Source organism: Chiloscyllium plagiosum, unplaced genomic scaffold (assembly GCF_037043375.1).
Source record: "Chiloscyllium plagiosum isolate Xiang-an unplaced genomic scaffold, Cpla_swu_hap1 HiC_scaffold_37, whole genome shotgun sequence".
NCBI classification, from domain to species: Eukaryota; Metazoa; Chordata; class Chondrichthyes; order Orectolobiformes; family Hemiscylliidae; genus Chiloscyllium; species Chiloscyllium plagiosum.
This window is the reverse complement of record NW_028270175.1, coordinates 17,073,080-17,099,820: the sequence shown is the minus strand read 5'-3', so window position 1 is coordinate 17,099,820 and position 26,741 is coordinate 17,073,080. Positions and strand designations below refer to the sequence as shown.

Sequence of the window (26,741 nt, the reverse complement as noted above, 5' to 3'; positions counted from 1 at the left end):
TAAAATACCTCCAAAAAGGAGCAGCTGTTCCAGCCAGAAATTTTTCCATTTGAAGTCCTGAAGTATACAATAAAGCACATGCTAATTCCTGACAAAGGATATTCTATTTTAGTCAAGGGAAATGCATGTTACTTGTTGTTGTATCTGGTAAACAGATGTGGGTACAGATGTGCTTTGGAGTATTCCAAGTGAGAATTCATTAATGTTTAGTGGTTCTTGGCACAAAACATGAGCAACATCTGCCGCAGCCCTGATATATGTCCCACTTCTGGTGTTGACTGTAACTTGTTTGTGATTATCAAATTAGCCTGTTTGCGGTCCATATATCTTTCCCAGTGTTGGCTGATCTTGAGCATTTTATGTCTCTGCTGGTGTTTCTTAATGTTTGATTGCAGTTATGTTCACTTACTGTTTTGCAGGTGAAACAGAGGGAGAATGACATAGCATTGAAACATTTTCAGAAGGTTGTGCAGGCTTTGGAGTCACTTAGCATGGAGGAGCGGCAGTTTGCACTAGTGAAAGGTCTCTTGGCAGGAAATGTCTTTGACTGGGGAGCCAAAGCTGTTTCAGAGTAAGTTGGAAAGAGTGCATTGTTGAACTCTGTCATACTTTAATTAATTTGCAAAATTTTGAAGAATAGAGGAAGATTTGTTTCTTGAAGTGCTGTCTTGTGCTCAAGTTTTTAATAAATTTTTGTCCATAATTACCTCGATGCTGGTTGGTTCAGGTTTCACCTTTGCGACCTAAGTTCCAGCTGGTGTCATCCGACTTCTTGGAGAGCAAGAGGTTTCAGTGAGTTAGTTTTCTACTGACATAATACAGGCTGTTCTTTTACTCGCAATTATTTTGTTTCCATTTTTTGAGATCTTGGACATTTGTCGCTGTTCAGCATTTGCTTGTAGGCATTCTTAATGTCTTAATGTCTGACTATAGATGTTCTGCAGTCTTTTTGACTGTGGGGTGAAAGGAGGCATCAATTTTGACATAATTTGTCATCTATCCTGTGACTTTCGCAGCAGGGGTAATGTCACAGCAATCAGCAGCAGGAACCCTGGCCCATGGGATTTGATTTCTGTTGCAGTCTTGGGAACTGTTGGTAAATTAAGCACCAACAAAGAACAGAAGCTGGCTCACTGTCAGATTAGATGCTGTTTGTACATACAAATACAAGTTCTGATGATAGAAAAGCACTGCCTTGCCATATTCCAGGAACAACATTTGGATATTCTCTTGAAAAACATTTTCTGGTTACAATGTACCTGTTGTGGTAAATCATGTTTTTCCCCCCCACATTTAGTGTCCTTGAAACAAATTCAGCATTTGGCTTTGAAGAAGCAAAAAAGCGCTTACAAGGTAAGGTGCCATGAGGCATTGTACGAAATTAAAGTTTTTCAAATCTGCAAATGAGATTGGTATCCTTTGTGCCAGGGATTGACTTTAGATATTAGGGGAATCTCTAAATTAATTGAAATCTAAATTCAATTATTTAAATTACTTACTAATCTAGTAATCTCCACTTTAGCCTACCTGCCTCCCCAAATGCTCCAGAAATGGCTGCATCACTCTGCAGTACAATTTCATGGGTAATGTTTGCTCACCAGCATACTCATTTCAAGTAGTAATTCTTCAACATTTTGGGGGATTTCAATGCCCACCATCAAGAGTGGCCTGGCAGCATCATTACTGACCAAGCTGGTTAGGTCCAAAAGGATATTGCTGCCAGACTATGTCTGCAGCAGATGGTGAGGGAAGCAACCAGTGGGAGAAACATACTTCACCTCTTCCTCACCTCATCCAATCTGCCTGCTACAGATGCAACTGTTTATGACAGTATTAGTAAGAGTGACCACGCCCAGTCCTTATGGACACAAAGTCATAACTTCACACTAATAATATCTTGCATCGTATGTGGCATTATTACTGTGCTAAATGCGACAGACTTCAACAGATCTAGCAACTCAAGACTGGGATCCATGTGGACCATCAGCACCAGTAGAATCAAATTCTGACACAATCTGCGACCTCATGGCCTATTGTGTCTCCCATGGGTATTGCCATCAAGGGAGGAGATCAACCCTGGTTCAATACAGAGCACAGGAAGCCATATCAAATTAGGAGCTTACAAATTAGCTTTCAGTCTGGTGAAGCTACAAAACAGGAATATTTCCATGCCAAAGAGCATAAGCAGAGAGACTGAACTAAACAAACCAACAACCAGCAGATTAGATCAAAGCTGTCCAGTTGTGAATAGTGGTGGACAGTCAAGCAACTTTACAGAGGAGGTAGCTCCACAAATAACACCATCTTTGGTGATGGGAGAACCCAGCACATTAGTGCAAAACATGAGGCTGAAACATTCACAGTAAACTTCAGCCAGATCCATCTTGACCTTCTCCAGAGGTCCACAGCATCACAGTTGCCAATCCTCAGCTAATTCAATTCACTGAACCTGATATCTAGGAATGGTTGGAGGCCGTGGATACTGCCTTGTCAATATTCCGGCAATAGCATTGAAAATTGGTGCCCCAAAACTTGTCGAGCCCGGAGCCAAGCTGTTTCAATATAGCTACAATATTGGCATCTACCCGACAATGTGGAAAATTGCCCAGGTACATCCTGCACGCAAAAAGCAAAACAATTTCTACCACGTCAGTCAGTCATCAGTAAAGTGATGGAAGGTGTCATCAATAGTGCTATCAAGTAGCATTTGCTCAGCAATAACCTGCTCTCTGACTCCCAGTTTGGGTTCCACCAGGGCCACTCAGCTTCTGACCATATTATAGTCTCGGTTCAAACATGGCCAAAAGAGCTGATTTTCCAGAGGTGAGATGAGAGTGACAGCCCTTGACGTCAAGGTCACATATGATCAAGTGTACCATCCAGGAGCCCGAGCAAAATTGGAGTCAATGGGCATTAGAGGAAAGCTCTCTGCTGGTTGGAGTCATATCTGGCACATAGAAAATATAGTTGTGTCCCTCATCCCAGTCCAGAATATCTCTGCAGGTGTTCCTCAGGGTCGGGTTCTAGACCCAACCACCTTAGCTGCTTCATCAATGAGCTTCCCTCCATTGTAAGTTCAGAAGTGGGGATGTTTGCCGTAGATTTCAGTGTTTGCCACCATTTGCAACTCCTCATTCTGAAGCAGTCTATGTCCAAATGCAACAAGACTTGGACAAGTGTCATAACCATCACTGAATCCCCCAATATCAACATTCTGGGAGGTCTTCATTGACCAGAAACTGAACTGGACTTGCCATATAAGTAAAAGAGCAGGTTAGAGTAACTCATCTCCTGACTCCCCAAAGCCTGTTTACCAAAGTACAAATCAGGAGTGTGATGGAATACTCTTCACTTCCCTGGATGTGCAGCTCCAAGAACACTCAAGAAATCTGACACCATTCAGTGCAAAGCAGTTGCTTGATTGAGTCACTTCACCAGTTCAGTTGCAGCAATGTTTGCTATCTACAAGACGCACTGCATGAATTCACCAAAGGTCCTCCAAACTTCCAAACCCATGATCACTTCCATCTCGAAGGACATGGGCAGCAAATATGTGAGTACACCACCACCTGCATCTCATGCTACTCGCCATTAGGAATATATCAACATTCCTTTGCTGGGTCAAAATCCTGGAATTCCCTCCCAAATGGCATTGTGAATCTACTTACAGCAAATGGACTGCATTAGCTCACCACCACCTTCTCAAGGGCAGCTAGCGACAGGCAGTAAGTGCAGGCCCAGCCAGCGATAGCCATGTGCCACAGGTGAATTTGAAACAGAATTGCAAGGAGGGGTCTAGATAGAGATGGAAAAGAAGGATTCTATCCTAATTCAATTAACCTCTCCACTACAAAGTTAAATCATCTCAATGCCCCACTCACCCATCCAAATCTCTTCAAAAAAATGTATAGACTATTAGTACGGTGTGCATCTTTGCCAAAATAAATCAATTTAATCTTTCTGGCGGAGCTCCTGACTCCTGCCAAAGTATCTCCTTGTATGAGGATTACCACTTCCTTTTTGTCCTTGAGACTGATGTTAGAGATTGTCATTGTTGCCACAATACTTGGTCTGATGCTGAAGTTTCCCTTTAATAAACAGTGGGAGTCCATTTGTGAAGAATTTGATTTAATTAACTAACAGAGGTGTATATTTCTGTATTTCACAGCACGCCCTTGGTTGGTGGATGCATACAATGACTGGTTAGAGCGTCTTAAGGTAGGAATTTTAGAAATATTTAGTCATTTGTGTTTCATAATCAAGATACCATGGGTTAAATATTGGATATAATAATGATACCTGGAAGTTTATAATGTTAAAGGGAGTTAAATTAGTATGCAGAATCTAAATAATTCTTTGCAGTTGATCTGGCCAGTTCTAAATTTGTAAAATAACATAGTTTTCTAACTCTTGTGCCTCCCTATCATTTACTGTGTTAAATATCTATCCAATTCTTAAATTTGCAAACATAGGCTGCCTACTCCTATATATCTATATGATCTGTTCCATTTATTCATCTTTTTTAAACTTCTATCCCATCAGTAAATGCAAAGCTTGACCATTATGTAGAAAACGTGCACGCATTACATTTTTAATCAAGCATGCTGTGGTACATTTCCAAGAAGACCCTACATTTATACCCATATTCAAACAAAACCACTAACACTTGGCACCATTAGTGAATGCACCATAAATGGCTCATATTTATTTCAGCTGAGTTGTTGCCCTTAATTGTATTCTGTAGTATACAGAAGTGGAAAATCTTGCCTGACTTGTGTGTCGATGTTACAACTATTTGTGATACATGTAAAAGGTTTGCTTATGCAGAATTGAAATTAGCATATAGGAAAGTGAAAAAGTTTCTTCAAAATAAATTGCAGGAATGTTCATGGAAGCTGACTTGATGGACTCTCTTGCTTGCTGAATGATTCACATCAAGAAGAGTTTGGCCAGCAATTTACATTCCCTCCAAGTAATTTTCTATGATTTGGTCCCAGGTCTTCACAAAAGCATTTTGCTTTTTAAACAAAGACTTGAGTTGTGTTTTTATAGCTTTCAATGTCCTGGGTTATATTCTTATCCATCCCTCAGGAGGCCAAAAAGCTTCCATTAACTACTAATGTACCAGACATGAGATTTATTGCCTAAAACATTATCACAAAATTTACAGTGCAGGAATGGGTTGTTCAGCTCAACTGATTTATGCAGCGTTCATGCTTCACACAAGCCTCTTGCCACTCGTTTAGAGTCCTAGAGTGATAGTGATGTACAGCATGGATATAGACCCTTCAGACTAAGTTGTCCATGCTGACCAGATATCCAAAACAAATCTAGTCCCATTTGCCACCATTTGGCCCGTATCCTCGAAACCCTTCATGTTCATATACCCATCCAGATGCCTTTTAAATGTTGTAAGTCATTTAATAATTACAGTACGATCACTTACATCTTACTTATGTATTTATAAAACTTGCCCTTACATGCATAAACTAAGGAAAATGATATTATAAAGGCCTTTTGGCCCTTCATCTTGTCCTTTGGTTTATCAGTTCGTCTGGTCTAGCATACTGTTGAACTGCGTATTGAATACTGCTGTTTCTTTCACTTGCACTCCTTTACTAGTTAGGTTGTTTCAGGCATAAATTGCAGTATGAATAAACAAAGCTATTTTAAAATTTGCATCCTCTAATTATTATCAGCTAGACTAGTTGTGAATAACCTTCTGGATTTGTCTTGTCAATGCTGTTTATTGTACTGAGTACCTCCATGCAATCTTCCATTTTAGCCAGTTGCTCCCTCAAGTAAATAACTCTAGCTTTTCTGTCTTTTCTACTTCGCACATCTATTTTACACTTTCAATCAAGCTTGATCTACTCTGCAGCCTCTATAGAGCATGCTGGCCATAGCGTGCCAACCAAAATGCACTGTCTTGACACCTGAATCATATAAAACTACACCTTCACTCCTCTGATTATCATTTTCTTTCCTGAATAATTAACCTTCTCGCATATTCTCTCTTGTGGGGTGAGCCATAATTTCACACTCCCAAAGGTATCTTGTTATTATCTTGCCTCAACATATGGTTCCAAGTTCAAATATTTTATTCAAATTTTTTCAAGCATTTTGGAAAAGGCACATTCTTTTCCTCAACAGTTTTTGTCAGCCTTTTATGTCCATTCAATTCCCTAGCCCCCAGTGCCTCATCTTTACCATGGACATCCAGTTCCTGTACATGGCCATCTGCCATGGTGAAGGATTCCAAGCACTCCGTTTCTACCTCTCCTGCTGACCCAACCAGTACCCATCCACCGACACACTCATTCGATTGACGGAACTGGTCCTCACCCTCAACAACTTCTCCTTCGAATCCTCCCACTTCTTTCAGACCAAAAGGGTAGCCAAGCACACCCGCATGGGCCCCAGCTATGCCTGCCTCTTTGTTGGATACGTGAAACAGTCCATCTTCTGCAGTTATACTGGCACCATTCCCCACCTTTTCCTCCGCTACATAGATGACTGTATCAGCACTACCACGAGCTCCCACAAGGAGGTTGAACAGTTCATCAACTTCACAAACACCTTCTACCATGACCTCAAATACACCTTTCTGTCTCAGACACCACCCTCCCCTTCCTGGACCTCTCTGACGACCGAATCAACGGACATTTACTTCAAACCCACCAACTCCCACAGCTACCTTGTCTACCCCCACCCCCAAAAAAAAACCCTATCCCTTACTCCCAATGCCTCTGCTGTATCTGCTCCCAGGAGGAGCAATTCCACTACAAGACATCCCAGATTTCATCGACCACAATTTCCCCTCTCGTGTAGTCAAAAATGCCTTCCACCGCATCTCCTCCATTTCCCGCACCTCCGGCCTTTAACCCCACCCCACCAACCTCAACAAGGATAGAACCCCCCACCCGCCCAGTCCTCACCTTCCACCCCACTAATCTCCTGATACAGCTTCGCCATTTCCACCACCTGCACTCAGAATCCCCCCCCCCCCCCCCAATGAGCGATATATTTCCATCCCCACCCCTATCAGCATTCAGCAGAAACCATTCCCTTCACAACTTCCTTGTTAGGTCCAACCCACTCTCCACTCCTGGCACCTTCCCTTGCCACCGCAAGAGGTGTAAAACCTGTGCCCACACCTCCCCCATCACCCAAGGCCCCAAAACATCCTTCCACATCCAGGAGATTTTTCTGCACATCCAAACATCTGTGTCTGTTGCTCTCAATGTGGTCTCCTCTACATTGGGGAGACAGAATGCCAACTTGTGGTACGTTTTCAGGAACATCTCTGGGACACACTCACCAAACACCCCATCGCCATATGCCTTCCTAGCTACCTTACTCCCAGCCCCACCCCCCTATTTATCTCTCAGTCCCTTCCCTCCCCACCCACATTCCTGATGAAGAGCTTATGCATAACTGAAGTTCCTCACTACCTGGAACCATTCTTTTCTACAACCTGTCTGATGTCATTGAAGTCAACATAAATGTAGTGCCCAGAATTGGGTGCAATGCTGCAATTGAAGCCAAATTGGTGTTCAGTGTTTTATAAAAGTATTTCATAATAGCATTGCTTTTACACTTTATGCCTCAATTTAAACACCAAAGGTCCTTGCGTGTCTTATTAATCACTTTCTCAATGCTAATGTCTCCAGGTCTCTCTGTTCTTGCACCTCTTTTAAAATTGTACCCTTTATTTCAATTTGCCGCTCTGTCGTCTTCCTATCAAACTTTGCACTTTTTATTATGAAATATCATCATCCAACTGTCTGCCCATTCAACCAGTCTGTCTCTGACCCCTCTGCATCTATAGGACAAAGTGGGAACTGCAGATGATTGAAATCAGAGTCAAAAAGTGTGGCAGTGGAAAAGCACAGCATGTCAGGCAGCATCCGAGAAGCAAGAGAATCAACATTTAGGGCGTAAGCCCTTCATCAAGAATGTGGGGGAGGATGAGTGGGGCCAGGCCTGTGGGGAATGTAATTGAGAAGGCAATAGGTAGATGCACATGGGTGGCGTTGGACAGGTAGGACAGATCAAGAGGGTGGTGCCGAGTTGGAGGATTGGATCTGGGATGTCATTTTTCACATTTCACAATACTTCATTGGCATATTTTAAAATTGTGTCTGATACCTCAGAGTCAAGGTCATTGATATATATCAGGTGGTGCTTTAGTCCTATCACCACCCCGAAGAGCATGCACTTGTATATCTTCCCCAGTCTGGAAAATAACCATTCACCATTACTGAGTATCCTTTCAAATGGGTCATGAAGAATAATTTAATGTTGTATTAAACTGTTGAGTACTGGGTCAAATAAGTGACCAAATGAAGTTCTTCAATATATTAAAATGTGCAGACAACTTGACTTTGACACCAGTCAAATATGATGGCTGAAAGCAGTTATCTCTTCCAAGTTGTCATCTTTTAACTGAGAATGTTGGAAATACTCAGCAGTTCAGGCAGTTCTGTGCAGGGAGAATGAGTTAACATTTCTCATCTGTGATCTTCATTCAAAACTATTCAGATGCAACGTCATTGACCTGGAATGCTAACTTTGTTTTCCTCTTCACAGATGCTATCTGACTTGCTGAATAATTAAAGTATTTTCTGTTTGTTTATGTAAATGATTTTCAGAATATAGAAGGCATGATTAGTAAGTTTGTGGACGACATCAAAATTGATGGCACAGTGGACAGTGAAGAAGGTTCTACAAGATAACAGAGTTAGCTTGACCAAATGGGTCAATAAGCTGAAAAGTGCAGATGGAGTTCAATCTGGATAAATGCAAAGTATTGTGTTTTAGTACAACAAACAAGAGTAGCGGTTATACGATTAATCGTAGGGCCTTGGGTAATGTCATAGAACAGAGGTACCTAAGGGGAAGTGTGCGTCACAGACAGGGTGGTTAAAAAGGCGTTAGTCATGCTTGCCTTCATTACTCAGACCTTTGAGTATAAGAGTTGGAAGTTATGTTGAAGTTGTACAGAACTTCACTGTGGGCGGCACGGTGGCACAGTGGTTAGCACTGCTGCCTCACAGCGCCAGAGACCCGGGTTCAATTCCCGCCTCAGGTGACTGACTGTGTGGAGTTTGCACATTTTCCCTGTGTCTGCGTGGGTTTCCTCCGGGTGCAGTCCAAAGATGTGCAGGTCAGGTGAATTGGCCATGCTAAATTACCCGTAGTGTTAGGTAAGGGGTGGATGTAGGGGTATGGGTGGGTTACGCTTCAGCGGGGCGGTGTGGACTTGTTGGGCCGAAGGGCCTGTTTCCACATTGTAAGTAATCTAATCTAATCTAAAAAAAATTGTGAGGCCTCTTCTGGTCACCCAGTTATAGGAAAGATACTATTAAGTTGAAGAGGGTTCAAAAGAGATTTACCAGGATGTTGCCCAGTATAGAAGTTCTGAGTTATAAAGAAAGGCTGGGACATTTTTCCACTGCAGCATAGGAGCTTGAGAGGAGACCTTAGAAGCTTATAAAATAATGAGGGGTATAGATACAGTGAATGATCGTTGTCTTTTCCCTAGTATATGGGAGGAGAGAGATTTAAAAAGACATGAAGCATGATTTCTTTTACACAGAGGGAAGTTCACATGTGGAATGAATTTCTAGAGGAAGTGGTTGATATGGGAACAATTACAATGTTTAAAAGATGTTTGGATGAATACATGATTAGGAAAGGTTTGGAAGGATATGCGCTCAGAGCGGGCAGGTGGGGCTAATTTAGTTTGGGATCATGTTTGGCATGGAGTGGTTGGACCGAAGGGTCTGTTTCTGTGCTATATGACTTGACGACTGCAGCATTTTGCTTTTTGTGTCCTGATTTGGCATTGTGTATATGAGCCCTCGTGAGCTATGGATCTGAGAGGAAGCAGCAGGAATTCTGATCTCATTGCAGACATTTTTAAATGTTTAATTTTTATGTAGTTACTTCAACTTCCTGAAAGTGAGTTACAAATTGGTATCTAATTAATTATCTGGATGGTTTATAGGTAAAATGTATATGCAGAATGGCTATAGGACAATTAAGATACTTGAAGAATTAATTCTTCATAAATCCCAAGAGCAAGACATGGGCAGGGGAGGAGAATTGGTATTGTCAGCGAGTTTTGAGAATTGGAGTATTGTCATATGATCTCACTAATCTGGCATTCATGATGTAGCGGTGCTAGCTTTTGAAAGAGCAGCGCTCCAAAAGCTAGTGCTTCCAAATAAACATATTGGACTATAACCTGGTGTTGGGAAATTTTTAACTTAATCTGGCAATGACTGTCAAAAATGCCATTAATTTCTGTTGTTAGTACTGCTAATTTATTGAATTTTTATTGTCATTGGTTAACAAGAAATTTTATTTCTAGTTCTAATGGCAATCTGAATATAACAATTGATTAGAGATTTTAAAAAAATAAGAAACACTGATCAAATACCAAACTTTACTGGCTTTCTCTTGCAGGGTCCTCCTCACAAATGTGCCTTATTTTTCGTAGATAATAGTGGAATAGACATAATTCTTGGAGTCTTCCCATTTGTCAGGGAGCTGCTCTCAAAAGGCACAGAGGTAACATATTATACATTGCTACTTATGGTTGAGAAATAGTGAACAAAAGGCCTAACAATCTCAATTAGACACATGCATGTGTATGCACACGTTACCATATACAGAGCCAAACTGTGTTAAGGTTTGAGATATTAAATGGAGGGTGTGGCAGTCACTTCTTGGACCACGCAACAGTGTGGAGATGCTAGAGGTGGGGCAAACCCACTTTTTATTCCTTGATTTTATGCTTATTCTCTTCCTTAGGTTGCTGCAGTGGCTGAAAGTGGTAAATTTGTTCTTATTTGATACTAGCCATGGGTGTTCAGTGCCTCAGCTGTATTGAGTTAGTTGAATGAATTCAGGATGGCAGTGGGAGGCTACAGGTGCTGACCTCTAAAGCACTGGGATAATTAGGAGGCAGATTAGTTTCCCCTAATCATTAGCGGATGAAAATAGCTCTAAAGTGTGCTGGATAAGGACAGGATATGACTTGGCTCTCAATGTCTACCAGAATTGAGTATCTGACACTAATTCTGTAGATTTGTTTATGACAAGAGGTCATGCAGGAAAAGCTCCAGAGGGCAGCAAATATTTGACAGCATTTTTAGGGAACTTGTGTTATACGGTTAAGAAATGGGGGAAAAAAAAAGGGCATATTTTCTGTTAGCCAAATTGGTCCTCATTCTTCCTCCTTGGACTTCGAGTTGTTGCAAACGGTCGAATTTAATTTTTATTTTATTAGTTCCTCTTTGTCACCAACTTTGTCATTGGCTTAAAATGGCGTACCCCCATCCCTAGCATCCTCACACAGTTGCTTGGTCCAAGGAGTAAACTGCCCCACCTTCCATTTAGTATCTCAAATCTTAACACCGATTGTGTTTGGCTGTGTATATGTGTGTTAGTGAGCATGTACGCAGGCACATACATGCATTGAATTGAGATTGTTGGGCATTAGGCTGTGTCTCTACCCTTGTGTAATGTTGTTTGCTGAATCAGAGCTTCACGATGTGGCGTCAGTAAAGTGTGACACGAAAGTAAGTGTGTTAATCAAAAGAGGTTTGCAAAATAAGTATCATTTTAATATTCTCTGGCTGTGCCTCCTCTACCTTAAATCCATCTTTGTCTGTAAATGCTATTTTTCCTAGTGTGTAACAGACTTTCATCTAGCTGTAAGCCAGCTATAATGATCATGCAACATTTTGATAGGAATGAATTACATTCAAAATACATACTCCTTTTGTGATACTTGTAGCTTCACTTGTTATGTTATCTGTTACCATATCCCCTCCCCAGCTCCAGTGGGACCATCTGTTCTTTCCAGTTTGGCAGTTAGACAGACCATTGTTCTGCCATTCATTCTCATATTCCGATCACTTAACCTGCACTTTCAGCACCCTTTTTACCCCAGCACTTCAGCTCCCAATTACTGAGATCATAAGGCATAGGAGCAGAAATTAGGCCATTCAGCCCATTGAGTCTGCTCTGCCAATCAATCAGGCTGAAAAGTTTCTCAATCCCATTCTCCCTTGATGCTCAAAAGCATATCTATCTCAGTCTTAAGTATGCGCAATGATTTGGTCTCCACAGATTTCAGTGGCAATGAATTCCAGAGATTCACTACTGTCTGGCTGAACAAGTTTCTCTTTATCTCCGTTCTAAAAGGGCTCCCCTTTACTCAAAGTCTTTCCTACCAATGGAAACATCTTCCCTCTTCCCAACATCTATCTGTCCTGGTCATTCAGTATTCTGCAAGTTTCAATTAAATCCCCCCCCCTCATCTTCCTAAACTCCATAGAGTATAGACCAACAGTCCTCAAACATTTCTTATATATTAAGCTTTTCATTCCTGGGACCATTCTTGTGAATCTCCCCTGAACACATGCTAAGGCCAGTACATCCTTCCTGAGATATGGGGTGAAAATGTGTTGCTGGAAAAGCGCAGCAGATCAGGCAGCATCCAAGGAGCAGGAGAATCGATGTTTTGGGCATAAGCCCTTCAGGAGACATGGGGCCCAAAACTGTGCACAATACTCCAAATGCAATTTGACCAGAGCATTCGAGAGCCTCAGAAGTACATCCCTACTTTTATATTCAACTCTCTCAATTGCATTTGCCTTCCTAACTACTGACTCATTCTCCAAGTTTACCTTGAGAGAATCCTGGACTAGAACCCCCAAGTCTCTTTGCACTTAAGACTTCTGAATTTTCTCCTCATTTAGAAACTAGTCCATGCCTCTATTCTTCCTAACAAAGTGTATGACTTCACACTTCCCCCATTGTGCTCCATCTGCCACTTCTTTGCCCACTCTCCTACCCTGTCCAAATCCTTCTACAGCCTCCCTGTCCCTCTCACTATCTTTGTATTGTCTGTGAACTTAGCTAGAATACCCTCGGTTCCTTCATCCAAATCAATAATGTATGAAGTGAATTGCATAAAAGCTGCTCCTTCACATTTCACTTCAGCTCTGATGAAGAGACATCTACACTCGAAACATTAGCTTGCTCTATCTCCGGATGCTGCCTGGCCTGCTGGGATTTCCAGCATCGTTTGTTTTTAGTACAGATTCCAGCATCTACAGTAATTTGCTCCTTCCTTTTGTGATATGTTGACCATCTTTTAAGTTGGAGGTGCCTGTGTCAAAGACCTTACTCTAGGCTTACCTGTTGCTATTTTACTTTGTTGTGATTGCTGTTTTGCTGCTTATTACCTTTCGAGGCTGTCTGATCTCATTCCCTTCTCCATTCCAAATGCCAAGTGTAGTCAAAAACCTTTTTACGGGCAGTTTCCAGTCAGCAGCTGTATATTTGGGGTAACACTCCACAGTTGCTGGATCATCACTGTAAATATTTGATGTGATAGCAGAAGCTTTTGAGTCTTGCTTTGCTTCCATGGCTTTTGCAAGACATGTCTAAATTCTATTTCAGTAGATCTGTCTGTGATTTCACTCCAAGCTTGCCTGACACAATTGTCTTCAAATGCAGGTCATTTTAGCCAGTAACTCAGGACCAGCATTAAATGATGTTACCTGCAGTGAGTTGGCAATAGTTACAGAGAGGATTGCAGCGATGGATTCAGTCATCAGGTGCGCAGTGTAAAAGAATTGCATTCACTAGTCCTGCCTTTACTTTCAATACAATTCCAAATATTACTTCTGGCTGGAGGAGTACTAATTTTAAAAAAGAGACTTTATCTTTTCATTTTATTTTATAACATTTGGAGGAATTTGCTGTGCTATTAAACTAAAGTGGGACTAATTAAGATGTCTCTCTCAAAGAGCTGATCCAGGCATGGTGGGCCAAATGGCCTCTTTCAAAGGCATTTGATTATGTGTATCCTGGGATGGAGAGAAGCTGGTAAGCACGATTTGTTGGTCACATCGTCTAAAGTATGAAGATTCCAGTAAATTGGTTGGTTGACCTTTGCTTAGAAAATGAGGACAAGACTAGGCGCCATCTCCACCACTGAATTGCCCCTTGAGGCGAATGTCATCCAGGCTTACACCTGGTTAAGTCCAGGTTCTAGATGGATCTAGAATTGTACCCCAGTAAAGGGACAGGAGCAGAACTAACAAAATTTGCTTTCAGTCATTGTGGTGAGATTTAAACAGTAAGGTGGAATCTCTGCCATACTTTACCAGTGTAAGATAAAACACTTGCACACTTGATAAAAAAGGCTTTTTACACTATTCCTTCAGATTTTTGCTGAAGTTAAGTGAGAGCACCCCTGCAGTAATGTGATATCTGTGACTTTAGGGTATTTATTGCTGTTATGGACTATCCTTGGCCCTTTAACTAATTGCTGTGTGGCTGTTGTAATGTTTGAGCTGGCAACTGTGGTTAACTGTGTTCCTGTTCCTTCTTGCAGGAAAGCTTTAGAGGAAGATAAATTGTTATTGGTTCAGAGTGGCTCAAGTTCGCCTTGTCTAGATCTGAGGTAATTTTCTTTATTTTTTTATTAAATAGACCTTGTTTAATTGATAATTGTTTGTCTTTCCCAGTGTGTCTTTCAAATGCCTCCTTAATCATACTACCTAATAAGGGTTCAGTCACCACTGCAACCCCACCCCAAAAATAAATTTAGTGCCTGTTTGTTTTTACGGAGGTGAGCTGCTTTGTCAATATTTAATTATAATTATGCTGTGAAACGATAGGCAATGGACCTTGTTCTGTGACTTTGATTCTTGCTCTGGTACAGTTCCTAGTGCCATCTTTTCATCATTACTGTGCCAATGCGGGCCTTGTTTTCTCTCTCTCTAACGTTCAAACTTGTGCTTTCCTTCTCCTACTTTCTCAGTTGCTTGATCCTGTTTCTCTATTTTGTCTCAGTGTGTGTCCCACACACACAATTGAATGCATAATTAGGAACCGAACACAGGCTTATTTATTTTTCCTTCATAATAATCCAGAACTGCCATTCCAGTTGTAGGATCAAAACTGCTGTAGCAGTTGAAGTCAGCTGTCTGGCAAGAATTCAGGGACGTTCTGGTCTGTGAGACTAAGTTGCCTGTAGCAACTGAATCATTGGGGAGTTGTTACCCTTTTTAAAACGTTCTACTGTTCTGCTTATGCTCATTTGAGCTGAGTAAATTTTTGTCACTTTGGCCAATAACTATTGGGAGGGGTACAAGAGGGAACTATTTTTGTTTGTGTCCTCTCCTTAATAGTTCTGCAGTCTTTTCCCAAGGGAAAAAGATCTGACACACACTCAACTTGATGGAGTTAGTCATGAGTGTATATCTGACCCATAACTTGAGTGAATTTTAAAAATAATATTTCAGAAATTTGCATTTTTAATTTTCATACAAGTCCAGTTGAGTGAAAAGTTTGAACAAGTACTTTTTTGCCCTAGACTTTAATTTAAAAACATAACATTAGAGTGAAATGCTGCAGGGCATGGATCTGTCTCTCATGTTTAGTGATGTATGTGGTTATAATAAAACACATTGGTTTTAAGAGCAATTTGTTTTTGCATCATTGTTCTCCAAGCTAAGAGGACGGTGAAATTTGTATTCTGAGCAGTAGAGTTAAAGGATATATATGTGGTACTTAGGAAATGCTGTAAGAAAACATTTGCGTAGTATTAAATGTTTTCAGGATATTGCACTGTGTTTCACCTAATATTTTTGTTACGCAGATTAACCCTGCAAGTACCAATTTTTTGCACAAAAAAGGTTCACAGTCAGCTGTTGAGAAATTGAGCAGTAATTCTGTCTTTGTGTTAGCAACTGAGCAAAGAATGTTGGTCTAGGTATGGGGAGAACACCCTGTGACTTTTCAAAAACCAAATGGGATCTTTATTCTCCAACTAAACAGACAGGGTTTCTATTTAACTTGCAGTTCTGTATTGATGTATCAAAGCCCAGGAGTGGAGATTTAATTACAACCTTATCATTTTAGAAAGAGCATTAGCAACTGAGTTGCACTGATAGTAAACAACTGGCAAAATTATGCCAAATATTGTATTCGGGTGCAGTTAGCACAACACAAAAAAGTAGAAGCGCACTGTGGAGGTGATACAGATAAAAGCAACTTGACTCTTCACCCAAAGCAAGGTATAATAGGGCGCAGGCTTTGAAAGATGAGAGAAACAGGGAGGCTTAAATTCTCTGATGTGGAAATCTTGTTGATTTAAGTCGACACCTGACTGAGGTCAAAAGCTTTGTAGCACCATTAGATGCAAATTTTAATTGGTGTAAAATACTGCTTTAAAGAGAAATCCAGAAAACATTATTTAGTTAACTCTGTTGTTTGAAGTATTATGTGAAATGGTGTAATGGAGGGAGTTCAGAGTGCTGATGATGCCACAATGGGATTACATCTGATGAAGGAGCAGCGCTTCGAAAGCTAGTGCTTCCAAATAAACCTGTTGGACTATAACCTGGTGTGTTATTTTTAACAATGGGATTGAAGATTAACGGGATGTGAAGTCATGTTGTTTCATTGATAGCATGAGCATAGATGGGTTTGATGGAATTACCCTCCATTTCTGCTGCATGTTGATATGGAAATTCTGGATAATGGAGAACGAGCCTTTACCCAGTTGACATCCCGAACTGTTGTCACTTTCACCCAAAGATTAGAATTATTATAAATATTAATACTGATCTTTTATATTTCTCTTTCTCTCAGTCGACTGGACAAAGGGTTGGCAACAGTCGTCTGGGAGAGGAAGACTGACCTGGTGATAATTGAAGGCATGGGTCGAGCTATTCATACAAACTATTACGCTGCGTTACGTTGTGAAAGCCTCAAACTTGCCGTCATCAAGAATGCCTGGTTGGCAGAACGACTTGGTGGGAGAATTTTCAGCGTCGTTTTTAAATATGAGATGCCACCAAAGTGATTGGGAGGACTTGATGAAGAAGGACTTCACATTGCACTGGCACTGAGATGTCTCCTGTGGAATGTAATTGTATTTTTTTTTCCGTGACTATATAATTGAATTTGCAAAAAATGTCAATATGGATCAGCAAAGCTTTTGTGTCAGAAGCAATAATATATATTATATATGTACAGCAACCATATCCTTGTTTTAAACAAACAATTATTGTATAGACACAGTATTTGTGGAAACGAACAATTATTTTGCTTTTGGTCACTCAAGACAATCAGGTGAAATGTTATCTCTTTGGCTATCTGTTCCCTTTGAAGAAATCTACTTAAAGGTAGTGTGTCTGCAGATGCTGGTGTTTCCTTTTAGGTGCCAATAAAGTGTAATGGTGCATGAGTGATATTTTAACACTGCACCTCCTTGGTGGTAGTACAATTGCAAATGTGCTTCAAACCTTGAATCATGTTTGAAAAGAGCAATTGAAGCTGTATTGGTAGGTATAGTTTTTTGTCAGTATCACACTCTGGATACAGTTGTGGTGGATGTTGTTCTGTCACTAGCACAGTATTGGAGTGCAAATCTATCACTGCACCACTCTGGGTGCAGTACTGGTGAGTACGGGTCTGTTATTCTATAACCAGTGAACTACTGTTGAAACGTCATCACTGTGGTAAACTAGGAAAACATATCAACCAATTTACACACAACAAGCTCCAATAAATTACAATGCGATAATGACCAGATGGCATGTTTTTTCAGTGTTGAGAGATCAATGTTGATCAGACCACAGAACACTCTCCTCTGCTTCTTGGAGGTAACACCATGAAATCTTTCACTTCCATCTAAGATAGCAAATAGTCTTCAATTTAATGTCTCATCCAAAAGGAAGCATCTTAGACAGTGCAGAACTCTTACAGTACTACATTGGGAGTATCAACTAGGATATTGTGTATATGTCTTTGGTGTTTGTCTTGAACCCAAACCTGCTGGCTTGGAGTACCAGATCAAGACAGGTACAATCTATTTGTGATTTGAAACAGCCGACTTAAATCTCTGAAGACAGGGACTCAAAGCTTTAAAACGAAGACTTGTTTTGAACTGAAATGTTAGTTGAGCCCAGCACCTGATTTTTGCAGAAGTGACCATTGACCTGGAGGTTTCACTTTTGTTTGAAGTTTTCTTGATTTAAGATGCTAGCAATGTACTGTCCTGAAAGGCTTGTCAGGTTTCAAGTATTACATTTATATGTTGTCCACTTTTACATTTCAAAGTAAGCAGTACCCTGCAAGAATTTTGCAAATTTTTGGAAACCTTGTGGCAATTGGAAATGATGCAGAGTAAATTCAGTCAAATGTACCCAGGTCTTTTGGGTGATGGGGTAGAGGAGCTAATACCAAGAGCTAACAGGGAGGAATTGGAGCTGTGAAGGATCAAAAGAGTTCTGGTTGATGCCATTGTTGAGTGGTTATGGTCTTGTAAATAGTCATGCTTTATTTCCATTGGCAGGTGATATGATTTGAAGAGATCAAGTTTAAAATGATCTAGGTTACAGGAGCATGCTGATTCTTGGTGTCTCAGCTTACGTACAAATCATGACTATACAGAAATAATGCCTGGAGGCTGGTCTGTTCTTGATTCCCCATGCCTCTGAGTTTGTTTGGTCAAGAACGATGGAGAGCATAAATAAAAATTGAAGGGTGTATCATGCTATTTTTCTGAACTGCTGTGACCAAAATGAGTTCTGTCTCCACCACCCAGTTGAACACTTAAGATCCTTTTTTGTCAATCAGTTATATTAGTCACATGAACTTACTTTTGCCCTTTTAGGAATTGGCCTTCATTAAGAGCCTCATTTGGTGTATCCTTTTCTAAGGAATGTTCAGTCTGCTTTATTTCTGCCTCCATGGTTTTAAAATCTGCTAATTTAACTGGAAGTAGAAATTTTAAGCAGTATTTGTTCCCAAAATGTATTCTAATTGAAATTGTTTATGGCTAGTTGGATATCTCATTTGGCAGAATGATTTTATCTTTGTGATTGAAGTATAATGGGATCTTCTTTGCCAACTCTTCAGAATATCAATCTAGTTAGTTCTATATTACTGGATTTTCCCTGCAGCCCAGAATGTTTTTCAAATATTTTTCCAATTCCATTTTGAAAGTTACTAATGAATCTGCTCTGCCATCCTTTCAGCATTGCACAAGCAGTGTCAGCTAGACAGAGCTTGGGAGCACAGGGTGAAAGGAAGTGAAACCACTTCATATGTTCTATTGCAAATGTGGGAACTTATGTGATAACAGTGGTGTGTTAGTAATCATGTAAGCTTGAAGCACCTCCCAGCGCTATTGCTTTAATATCCAAGACATGATTGTGGAATAGCTGAAAAATGTGTTGCTGGAAAAGCGCAGCAGGTCAGGCAGCATCCAAGGAGCAGGAGAATTGACGTTTCGGGCATAAGCCCTTCTTCAGGAATCATGATTATGGAATAGGTTTGCAATATTAATTCTCTCACTATTGCTATTTTTAAAATCTTTCCAGAGAACTCAAAATGGCTGCCTTGCAGAGCCCATATACCTGTAGCATCTCAGCAATTGACTGCACCTCATGAATATGCCCAGACAATTCCTTTCACCACAGTGTTTGGCCTTGGAAAATACTGCAGAGTGCTTGATCCTGTTCTTGTTTTACATTTAAGCACCCCAATATTTTTCTAATGGGGTTGCCATGTGGCAGTCATAAGTAGGAATCATAGCTGGCTTTCTTGGACTTGTGTCCCTGGGGGAGCTGTGACCAACTGTTTGACTTGTATTGCTGCCCTAACTGAGATCAATTCATTAAACAGATCAAACTCTGGCTTTTCCTGATTTCTGTAGCTGTGTCATAATCAGCTGGCACAATCAGACCACAAGAAGTTTTGATTTTAAGTGAAAAAATTAATTTAATGGGGTTTTAATCATGCTTTTTAAATTCAGAACCAGCATTTTGACTCACTAAGATAATCACATGATATTCTTGTTGTCTGCAGTTAGTGACAACGCCACCACTGGTCAAAATGAGAGGTTAATAAAATACCCCTGTCGGTCCTACCTGGAGGCTGCACTGTCTAGGGGTTGATTTTATGCACATTATTAATTATTTAATTATCCTCCACTTAGCCAGCAAAACAGTCCTGCTGTCCTTGGGACACTTATTTCCTGTAGTTTCAAACATGAGTTTAGAAACTTGTGAAATCCAATTGTAAATCCTGATCCACTCCAATTCATCGGTTGACACACTGGTATCAATATTCATTGTTTCTAACAATCCCCGCAATTCTTTTTGTTTTGCATGATCTGTTTGCTCTAATGTATGATGAATGTTTTGCAAGGCCACTGTTACAGTTTACACTGATGTTTACTGTGAGGTTGGTGCATGCATGCAGCTTAGAGAAACACTAGCCCCAATTTGATTGCTTTGTATCGTCTTTGTTGTGCCAGGCAGCTGTCTTCAGGATGTGGTGTGAGTTTGAGTAAGTCTTTAACAAGCTAGTAAAAGATGCGTTGGCAGCACTCCTTCAAATTAAACAGTGACAGTAGGATAGATCAAGCTGGTACTAGGTAACATTAGCATGAACATCAAGAAGTTCTTCACACTAAAAATGGTTAGTGGGTACGGTAAGGTGTACATAAATCATTTAAGCAGCTGTCAGGTTCCAAGAGTTGGGGCAGGGGAACCTTTCTGGCTGGATGAATAAAGATGGGCTTAAAGATCTTTCTCGTTGTTTTGAAAGGCTATTTAGAGAAAAGAAAAGCGTTATAGTTATACAAGGATCTGCCAAAGTGCTTTAAAAGAAATCAACTAAACAACTGCCAATTTTCTTTCAGTACAGTCCCATAAACAGCAACTGGTTGAGTGACTGGTAGAGTTGGAGAAAGGAATGTTGAGTAGGAATTAGGAGAACTTCCTTCTGAGTAGTGCCAGGGGATATATAACTAATACTTGAGCAGGCAGTTAGGATCTTAGATTAATATCTGATGCTGAACTACCTCCAGTAGTGCAGCATTTCACTGTCAAAGTCCATAAAGGGTTTCAAACTAATAACCTGAGTCATGGATGAGAGCTACCCATTGAGCAAAAGCAGGCACTTACGATGAAAAATTGAAATGCATTTTTATTTAAACTCCCCTTTTTCTAATCAACCTCTAGAGCAAATGGGTCTTGAATTTAGGCTTCGCAATCCAGGGGTAACAACACTATCAGTGCGCCAGAAGAAGATGTTAAATAATTTGATTGTAATCATTCATGAATTTAATTTATATTTGATTAGTGAGTTAAAAGTCCCAGCCTAGCCATGTAGATATAAATTTCACTTTATGCGTAAATGGCTTGAATCTGTTTTATACACTGTTTAACTTTGACACGTCATAAAAAATTTAATCAGTGTTATGTGGCTCGGAACAAGTTTTACTGAGCAGTTCATCTTGAGTAAGAAAATGCAGTCATTTCACTACCTTTGCTCCACCCTCTTCCCATTTTGAAAATCATCTTTTATGTTGGAGTGTAGATTTACAGAAAAAAAAGAAAAATTTGAAAGGGAATAACTTCTTGTGGTGGCGTGGAGAGAGGTGGCACTTGTAAATTTACAGTGTTAATTGAAAGTTTGATGGCCTCTCCAAATTTCAGCTGAGCAACTAGAACAGAGATTGCTGAAAAAATTCAGCAAGTCTCACAGCATCTGTGGAGAGAAATCCAAGTTAACGTTTCGGGTCACTCAACCTGAAATGTTAACTCTGATTTTTGTCCACGGATGTTTCTAGATCTGATGAATTTTTCCAGCAATTTCTGTTTTTGTTTCTGATTTCCAGCATCTGCAGTCTTTTGGTTTTTATTCAGTGCTGAGCAACCTGCAGCCATTCACAGCTGCTGATTGAGTCATGCTCCTTGGGTGCGCGACAGTGCATCTCAAGTCCTATTGTGCTGGCAGTTAAAAATGATTAAAACCACCAAGAAGGTGTGCAAGTTGATGGGATAACGTGATCTGGCAGTGAAATACGCAGCAATATTGCTCCACAATGCTTTCCAGATCCTCTGTTTATAAGTTGCATCATGTATTGTAATTAAGTCATTTTTTTGATGAGCTGATGAATTAATTTGCAAGGAATGAGTAAATAACGTGCAAATGCTGTGCATTTAAATTTTCAGAGGGAAGAATTTGGATATCTTGCAGCAGTAATGTAGACAGGGTGACAGGTAACATACAGCAATATGCAGTTAACCTCTAAAGTCAATGACTGAATCTCATACTCAGGTCACATTTCCAATCTCAGGCTAGTGCTATCAAATAGGTTAGATTCTGGTTTGGAATGATGAATGCCAATTTAAAATAGAGGATTTTGTACAGTTTGACTGTAATACAAGGCAAAAATAAAAATGGTCAAAGCTATCTTGGATTGACCTGGGTCACACTGCTCAAACAGCATGACATGATGTGGGAGACCACTTGAACTAAGGAATGGATTTAAAAAGGGAAAATCTTTGCTGTATTTTATGTGCTCAATTACATAAAACCATGTCAATAGATTAAATATAGATTATTTTGGAAGGAGTATTTTGTTCTGTGATTTTTGACTAATCTTAATTTGAAAAGTATGCCAAATGTGTTGATGATCTGTATTTTTATCTGGTTCTTTACTTCCAGGAGATCTCCCAGTTTTAAATGAAGTGGTAAGTATATATATTGTAATGCATAAGTTATCACTGTACTGTAGACATAGTTAGGAATTGGTTTGAAATTTCATGTTCGCTTTAGTACAGTTTATTATTTGTCTTATCTATTTATCTATCCTAAACTTGCTCTCACTTCAAACTCTTGGCTACTGAGGGAAGGGTAGTAGTCTTTGTGTGCTGGTTTCTATCCTGCTAACCCTGGAAATGAACAACCATTTTAAGTTAAGGTTATAAACCTTCTTATTATAAATATGTAATTTTTTAAAGTAAGATCGTCAGTCTTGAGAGCAAAGTTACAAGTAAAATGGCCATGAGTTAAATGTTAACCTTAACAAAAAAGTACTTAGTACAAGTGTATGTATACAATATTTTATTAAGATAACAGTCTAAATCAACACTGACATGACATGAAGCTTTTACTGAATATTGCGTAAATAATAGATAAAGTAGCGTGACAAATAAAGCCATGCAAGTTTTAAAATAAATCAAAAAATTCTTTAAATTGCGGGGTGCTGGAGAATAAAGTACTGTCCTATTTTAAACATTGTGTTCCCCAGGTCAGGCACAAAATATAAATGTTGAGGATTGTGCAGTCAAATAAAACAATGTGCTTACACTTAACCTCAAATTTCCCCTTGTTGAACTAGTACTTCCAATATTTGAGAGCAACCCTTTTTTTGGCCATTCAGATTGTTTTTGTCTTTTTGTGCAAAGTTAGTGTAAGCTTTGTACTATAGACTTATCCAAGAACTGGATTAAAATTGCCCCTCACGTTGTACAGTCAGGCTAAGGTTTTGAAAACCAACACCGGTAGAGATGATAAATTCTTGGAATTGGCTGGCCCACTGGGATAGTCAGATTCAGATCTTGTGGAGTATGGCTCAATCCAGCCTGGTCTGTTTGCAATTAATTGGTTTGAAAACATTTCCTACTTCTGACATGTACTGTTGCAGTTTATTTCTGCATTGTCTAACATCATTTCCAAAGCCTGTTTTTACAATGCATTTTAACTTTTTAATTACCAATTTCTAGTTACATAAAATAATTAAGTCTTTTTCGAGGTTGGTTGTTTAGATATGTGCTACAGTTTTCTAGGTTAGCAGTTGTTTGATTCAACTTATAACTTGCATTAGAAGAAGGATTGAAGTGGGTTAGCTTGGATCATCAGAGTGAACAGACATCTTCATTAAGTCAGGCCTTGGTCTTTTTACTGGCATCACTTCTCCCTTTAAACCGAAGGCTAAGTTCTTCAGTGAAGATGCTGCAACAGGATTTCTGTAAATAAAGAACAAATGCATGGAATCATTAATTATGATTGAGTCAACTCTGATAAAGCCTTTTCCGATTTTGTCAACCACATCACTTCAAGTCAGAGACCACCACCTGCTTTAACTTCAAACTATGAACCACATATCATTTACTATATAACTTTAAAAAAAAAAGCTACTTACAACAGTTATTGTTGTGGTATCTCAAAGTGGGATTGCCGTTTTAAGAAGGTGGCTTTTTCAGATGTGAATCCGGTCTAAAATTAAGATCAGAACTTTCACCTCACGTACAATTCCTTTTTTTGGTGGGCAATGACATTTACCACCCTTCTTTTACAACGTGTTAGAATTTTTGTTGACCCCGGAGAATGATTAGTCTTGGAAGAATTGTCAGTTCAGTTGTAAGAAAGGACCAGTGAGCCGCCTCCCCCCCCCACACACACACACACACACAAGCCATACTGTGGATGAAAGTCATCATGAAACCTTATTATTCAAAGTGAAACTGAATGATGAAGAATACAGACCTGGAGAATTAATTCGTTGAAGTCATTCTCACCAATCCATCCATAGCAGATGCATCTGTCTATGATCACTGCACAGTCATTGTGGAGACCATTGTGTTGTGTAGCCTACCACCATGCAGACTTCAAACTGATCTAGCAACTCAAAATTGGGCATCCACGAGTGCTGTGGGCCATCAACAGCAGAAGTTAATTGATCCATAATCTCAAGGCTCTGTATATCCTGAGTCTATCATTTCCACCCGGGTAGATTAACCCCGATTCAAAGGAGACTGCAAAAGGGTTTGCTGAGTGCAGTACCAGGCAAACCTAAAAATGAGATATCAACCTAGTACAGCGACAGCACGGGACTAATTGCATGCCAACATTTGAAGCAGCAAGTGCTTATGATGACTTCATATTTAATAATTTTTATGGACTTGATTTTGAAAGATTTTGGATTTGCTTCTTGCAGTTACGTTTCTGATGAATGCTTGTTTACTAATGATCCCTGTCCGGTTTATAACTGTCAGGTTGCTGTGCTTTGTTTTGAATTTACTTGAGTAGTTGGTGACCAGTCTGCTGAATCTCAGTTATACTGTTTCTGAAAAAATCTTTGTCATCAATCCTGATTGGCTTTTCAATACTGTGTTCCGCAAGGAACTGTGTCTATCAAAATCCTGAAACAATTGTCTTAATTTGATGAACCTCATTTATATGTGCCAGAATGTCAAGCCAATAATATCTGAACATCTCAAACCTTATCCTTTGTGCTTTCTGGAACTGTAAGAGTTAATGATCAAAAGAGTTTTTAAAAACTTTTTCAGTGAGAAAAATCTAATTTTTTCCCCCCTCTTTTTCCATTGTGTATACTTTACATAAGAAATAGGATAAGTTATTGGTCTCTCAGGCCTGCTCAACTCTTTAGCATGATCTTGAGAACTCAGATTTCAAAAATCTATCTACCTCCTCTTTAGATACTTTATGTGAACTCCTACAGTGGGGAAGCAGGCCATTTGATCCAACAAGTCACACCAACCCACCCAGACCCTTCGTATCTCTACAACTGCAGTGGCTAATACACCTAGCCTACAATTCTTTGGACTGTAGGAGGAAACCCCATGCAGACATGGGGAGAAAGTGCGGAGTTTGCACTATCACCCAAGGGTGGATTCAATCCCAGGTCGCTGGCGCTGTGAGGCAGCAATGCTAACCACTGTGCCATCTCATTTTCAGTGATCTAGCTTCTCTATCTCTCCGGGGTAGAGATTTCCATACATTCACTAACCCTTTGGGAAAAGAAATTTGTTTGCATCCCCTTATTCTGTAAATAGGTCCCCTTGTTTGGATTCCCCCATTAGTGGAAATATCTTCTCAAAATCTATCTTGTCAAGTCCTCTTAGAATTTTGTATGAGATCACTCTTCAATCTTTGAAAAACTAATGAACAAAGGCCTAACCTGGTAGCTGTTCTTGATAAGCTAACCCCTTCATCCAGGAATCAGCTTGATGTAATGACATGCTTTCTTATGTACCAAAATAATACACAGTACTCTGTGTGTGGCATCAGACTTCAGTTCATCAACTCTGAGCAGATGTTCCTTGAGCAACTTGCTGATGATGTAGTCTTGTTGGTTACACCAGTGTTCACTTATTCTCACATAGTACAGCTGCAACATTGTGAGTTTGCATGATGTACTGAGAGAAATGATCTGATCAAGGTAGTCATTATCCCACAAGTTGGCTTTGATGTGTTCCATTTTGGCATCAAGTTTGCAACAAACACATGGTTCAGGTCCTATTTATGAAGTTTCAATAAAGCAAATCTAAAAGCATAAGTTGAGCAGTGAAAATAAGTTTGTCAGATGAGCACATGGGCAAAACATTTCTATTGATATGCAAATTATGTATGTCTTGGCAAATGTGAAGGAAGCATTCAAGTATGTGGGAAACTTGCTCAAAACTGGTTGTTACAATTCACCAAGCCACTTGGCTAGTGACAAAGGTTTTCTTTTCCCAAGAATACCGCATTAAATTTATATTGAAATATGTAGAATAGTGGAACAAGAGAAAAACAGTGTACTCCTATCTTCAAAACAAAAAACTCAACTCGGTTCAAGGACATCGCTATCTCATTACCTCATGGTTCCGGAACTCGATCCTTCTATTAATAAAAGCTAACACACTGTATGCCTTCTTAACAACTCTGTCAACCTGGGTGGCAACTTTCAAGGATCTGTGTACCTGGACACTGAGATCTCTCTGCTCATCTACACTACCAGGAATCTTACTATTACTTTGCATTCCGGTTACTCCAACCAAAGTGAATCACCTCACACTTGTCCGCATTAAACTCCATTTGCCACGTCTCAGTCCAGC

At 39.9% G+C, this 26,741-nt stretch overlaps 2 protein-coding genes across 5 annotated transcripts in view; one reads left to right on the top strand and one right to left on the bottom strand.

Annotated features, from left to right (window-relative positions):
- The window catches only part of pank4 (pantothenate kinase 4 (inactive)), a 73,153-nt gene extending 50,339 nt beyond the window's left edge, over window positions 1–22,814 (top strand). Inside the window, exons 13-20 of one of the 3 annotated variants that reach the window (XR_015753447.1) lie at window positions 420–571; window positions 1,298–1,353; window positions 4,169–4,218; window positions 10,474–10,578; window positions 13,540–13,640; window positions 14,423–14,491; window positions 16,687–16,963; window positions 22,564–22,814. Coding sequence is in view for 2 of the 3 variants with exons in the window: in XM_087980394.1 (XP_087836520.1) it covers window positions 420–571; window positions 1,298–1,353; window positions 4,169–4,218; window positions 10,474–10,578; window positions 13,540–13,640; window positions 14,423–14,491; window positions 16,687–16,900 (747 nt within the window). In the remaining variant the exon portion in view is untranslated. Of the gene's footprint in view, window positions 1–419; window positions 572–1,297; window positions 1,354–4,168; window positions 4,219–10,473; window positions 10,579–13,539; window positions 13,641–14,422; window positions 14,492–16,686; window positions 22,472–22,563 lie in introns of those variants that run through there. The other 2 variants (XM_087980394.1, XM_087980395.1) reach the window with 2 other exon arrangements.
- Window positions 22,815–22,947: 133 nt separating this feature from the next.
- LOC122540375 (putative glutamate receptor) overlaps window positions 22,948–26,741 on the bottom strand; it is a 38,182-nt gene continuing 34,388 nt past the window's right edge. For both annotated transcript variants that reach the window (XM_043676015.2, XM_087980396.1), the window contains exon 11: window positions 22,948–23,867. In XM_043676015.2, the coding sequence (XP_043531950.1) occupies window positions 23,784–23,867 (84 nt within the window). In that variant the 3' untranslated portion in view covers window positions 22,948–23,783. The remainder of the gene's footprint in view (window positions 23,868–26,741) is intronic.